This window comes from Tupaia chinensis, unplaced genomic scaffold (assembly GCF_000334495.1).
Source record: "Tupaia chinensis unplaced genomic scaffold, TupChi_1.0 Scaffold000104_1, whole genome shotgun sequence".
Classification (NCBI taxonomy): domain Eukaryota; kingdom Metazoa; phylum Chordata; class Mammalia; order Scandentia; family Tupaiidae; genus Tupaia; species Tupaia belangeri.
This window is the reverse complement of record NW_006159568.1, coordinates 3,779,074-3,783,412: the sequence shown is the minus strand read 5'-3', so window position 1 is coordinate 3,783,412 and position 4,339 is coordinate 3,779,074. Positions and strand designations below refer to the sequence as shown.

Genomic DNA, 4,339 nt, shown 5'->3' with positions numbered 1-4,339 from the left:
GCCAGGCTATGCCAGTTGGGTATAATTTGGTGAATGAAACAAATTTGTTCTCTGCCTAGGTTGGGTTTATAGCCTGGTAAAGGAACCAACTAATATCAAGTAATCGAGCAAATTTATCAGTAAGAATGGCATGAAAGGAAAAACTAGGTGGTAGTAAGACTATCTTGAGAGGGAAGTGTTCAGCAAATTGTGAAATATTTCTTTGAACAAATGACATTTAGGCTGAGACGGCATGTGGTGTGGAGGCTAAGGCAGGTGGAGGTTAGGATTAAGGTTAACATGGCCGGCTGTGCAGTTCAAGTCCCAGACCTGGCGGCTTGAAAAGCATGCTAGGGGGCCAGCAGTTGGCAGGGTGGTTAAGGCTCTGGATTTCCACGTGGCTAACTGTGACTTGAGTCCCAGACCCAGCAGCTTGCTTTCTCATGTTCCCTCTCTGTCTCTCTCTGGTGAACACATGTGCCCTATAACAAATTAAAAAAAAAAAAAAGCATACTAGGTGTGTGTGCACCTGCCCAAAATCCCAAGAGGAGAATGGAGGAGAAGGGATTGTGGCATGCCCATGCCTCCTGTAGGAAATAAATAAATAAATAAATAAATAAATAAATAAATAAATAAATAAATAAATAAAAGAGCATTCCATACAGTGGCCAGTATGAGAAAAAACACTGATTGGAAATAAACTGGTGTGTTCAAGGAATGGATAGGACGCCGCTGGACCAAAGTATTAATTTTCATTGTGGATGCATTTGGAAGTGAGAGAAAGATTTTAAGCAGAGAAGTGAACAGATATGATTTACGTCACAAAATGATCACTCGGAACACTTAAATGGAAAATGAATCAGAGGGGGCCGAGGCAGATGCTAGAGAACTGATCGGGTAGCTAATGCGATGGTCCACGTGAGAAAAGCTTGCGGACGGACTTGAGATTTTAGAGTTGGATTCTTTAGGATTGAATGATGAGTTGTGGGGAAAATGAAGAAGAGGAAGGAATGCAGACCCAGCCCTAGAACAGCAGAGGTGCTCTTGATGGAATTGGGAGGATCAGGAGAGGAGGAAGTTTGGAGGAGCGAAATGGAAAGTGAGGTTTGGCAGGTTAAAGTAGAGATGCCTATGAGTCATCCAAGTGGAAATGTCCAGGGAGTAGTTCTGTCTGGAACATAGAGCAGGATTTGCACTGGAGAAGTCATTTCGAAGCCAGGGAAAGATGAAATTACCTAAAGGGGCTGTAGTGAGGAAAGAGCCCAGGATTGAGCTCTGGGCAGTGCAGATCCTCCCACGTTTACCAGTGAGGTAGAGGGGGAGGGAGGGGAGGAGGCAGTGAGACTGATGTTGTGGAAACCAAAAGAGCAGAGTGCTTTGGAAAGAGGAGTTGCATATAGGAAAGTTCTTGAGATGTTCAGTTAGATGAAGACAATGGAGCCAGTGGGTGGCGTAGTAGTTGTGGCACCGGACTCCCAACTGTGGTTGGAGTGCCAAACCCAGCAGTTTGAAACTCACGCTGGGCATCTGTAAATGAATACCCAAAATCCCAAGAAGAGAACAGAGGAGAAGAGATTGGCTGTCCCTCCCTGGGGTTGGGGGCTGATTTCTCACTTTCTCTCTGTCTCTCTGGCAGGCGTACATGCCCTATAACAAAACATCTCTTAAAAAAAAAAAAAAAAGAAAAAAAAGATTGGGACCAGCAGTTGGTGTAATGGCTGTGTAGCTGGACTCCCACGTAGTCGACTGTGGTTTGAGTCCTGGACCCGGTGGCTTAAACTCCCACTGGGCACATGTGCGGGTGTGCCCCAGATCCCGAGAGGAGAATGGAGGAGAAGGGATTGCAGCGTGACCATCCCCTCCAGGGGGGTGATTTCTCACTTTCTGTCTCTCTGTCTGTCTGTCTTTCTGGCAAGCATATGTACCCTATAGCAAAAACCTCTCCAAAAAAAAAAAAAAAAACCAGAAGACAAAAGGCACCATTAGAGAGTAACATGGGACCAGCCTGTGGTACTGTGGTTAAGGTGGGTGGATCATGCATGGCCAACTGTGCTGTCAGAGTCTCAGACCAGGCAGCTTGAAAAACATGCCAGGCATACATGCATCCACGCCCAGAATCCTGAGAGAATAGAGGAAAAGTAATTGCAGCATGGCCATCCCCCTAAAAGGTGCTTTCTCACTCCCTCTCTGGCAAGCACCCACTCCCTATAACAAATTTTTAAAAAAGAACACGGAGATCTTGGGATCCTGAAGAGAGCAGTTTAGAGCCAGGAGTAGACACGGGTGCTAGGTAGGATGGTATCTTTTTTTTTTTTTTTTTTTTTTTTTGAGAGGTTTTTGCTATAGGGTGCATGTGCTCACCAGAAAGATAGAGAGAGACAGAGAGACAGAAAGCGAGAAATCACCCCCTGGGGGGGATGGCCACGCCGCAATCCCTTCTCCTCCATTCTCCTCTTGGGATCTTGGGCATACACGCACATGTGCCCGGCGTGAGTTTAAGTCACCGGGTCTGGGACTTGAATCGCAGTCAACTACATGGGAGTCCAGCAACATAACCATTACACTAACTGCTAGTCCCTGTAGGATGGTATCTTAATTGGTAGGGTCACTGGGTTCTGTCATGATCTCTGAGAGACCATTGGAAAGTGGTGAGTTGAGGAAGTTCTGCGAGGCTAATTGGAAGGAACTGATGCTTTATAAGTCAGGGAGTCTGGGCCAGCCCCATAGCTCAGTAGTTAAGGAATCCCACGTGGCTAGCCACAGTTCAAATCCTGGCCCAGCTGACTTAAAAAATGTTGGGTACATGCATGTGCCCCTCAAATCCTGTTGGAATGGAGGAATGGGGGAAAAGGATTGCAGTATGACCATACCCCATTGAGACATGCTTCCTTCTCTGTGTCCCTCTGATGAGTGCATGTGCCCTCTGGCAATTAGGGAAAAAAAAAAAATCAGGCAGTTCACGAGTTTTGTCTCTCCTACTGGTGTCTGTGAGTATTAAGCTGCCTAAGTCTGGAAAAATGGTGCAGTCAGGAAGGCTGGACGGTGGTGCAGCCCTTACATGTGATAGGCTGTAGGCTGATCCACGTGGGAAGGTTGCTGGTTTGCAGCTCAAGACTTCCCTGAGTATGCTACCCACATCAGTGACCAGGACCCAGAGCTGTCTGGAATGGAGTGGATTATGACATCAAAACTGTTGGGGGTGCTGTATTTCTTTGTATGTGTGTCTCTGTCTCACTCATGGAATAAATAAACTTAAAAAAAGATGGTACATGGGACCAGCAGGTGGTGGGGTGGTTAAACCTGCTGGATTCCCACATGGACAACCGCGGTTCAAGTTCTGGACCTGGCGGCTTGCTTTCTCACTTTCCCTTTCTCTCGCTCTCTGTCTCTGTCTGGTGAGATTTTAAACATAACAACAAATGAAATTAAATATTTTTTTAAAAAAAGATGGCACAGAGGCTTAAGCCTCTCTTGGAACCTTGTCCTCAAGTTCTGCTAACTCACTTGTTTCCCTTTCCCTCTCCCTATTCCCCTACAGGACACTTCACAGCCATGGTCTGGAAGAATACAAAGAAGATGGGAGTGGGGAAGGCATCTGCAAGTGATGGGTCCTCCTTTGTGGTGGCCAGATACTTCCCAGCAGGGAATGTTGTCAATCAGGGCTTCTTTGAAGAAAATGTCCTGCCTCCAAAGAAGTAATTTGTCAGATAGGATGGGAAGGTGGCAAACCTAGGAATGTGGGTATCAAGTGCCTAGAACAACAAAAACCCAGCTGTGTGTCTCTGTGGGTGTACATGCTGGTGTGTGTGATGTGCGTGAGCATCTCTTTTACACACGTGGGTACACAGTTCTGTGCAAGCTCATCCTTATTACAGGAATGAGCCTTGGACGCATTTACCCTGTTGATGACCTAGACCACCAATTCCCTGAATGTGGGGAAGGGGCAGGAATCATTTTTTATTCTATTTTGGTTACTTTTAAAGCATACTTCTTTTGTACCTTTCTTACTTCTAATATCCATCCCTGGACTTTTTGTATTCCAAATATTTGTGATGCTGAGAAGTGAAGTTCATTTTATGAGATCTTCATGCACTGTAATCTCCTTTTGGTAGATGTCTAAGAGTATTAAACTCTCATTTAAATGTGACATAAAATGCAGCTTTCAGTGTGTAAATATAAAGCAGCGTCCCTTGGAAATATGGGGTAGGCAGGGGCTCCGTTTCACAGAATTTTTGAGATTATTCAGTTTAAGACATGATGTCATCCTGCATGGCTTCTGGAATTCTCTAATGGGACTGCCAAAGAACAAATGGGGAAAAAAGCTTTACTTCCTTGCATTTTTCTACCTTTAAATAGCAAA

At 45.4% G+C, this 4,339-nt stretch overlaps 1 protein-coding gene across 2 annotated transcripts in view; it reads left to right on the top strand.

Moving 5' to 3' along the window:
- Positions 1 to 4,126, top strand: part of GLIPR2 (GLI pathogenesis related 2) — a 17,979-nt gene extending 13,853 nt beyond the window's left edge. For both annotated transcript variants that reach the window (XM_006143766.3, XM_006143767.3), the window contains exon 5: positions 3,518 to 4,126. In XM_006143766.3, the coding sequence (XP_006143828.1) occupies positions 3,518 to 3,678 (161 nt within the window). In that variant the 3' untranslated portion in view covers positions 3,679 to 4,126. The remainder of the gene's footprint in view (positions 1 to 3,517) is intronic.
- The last annotated feature ends 213 nt before the right edge of the window (positions 4,127 to 4,339 follow it).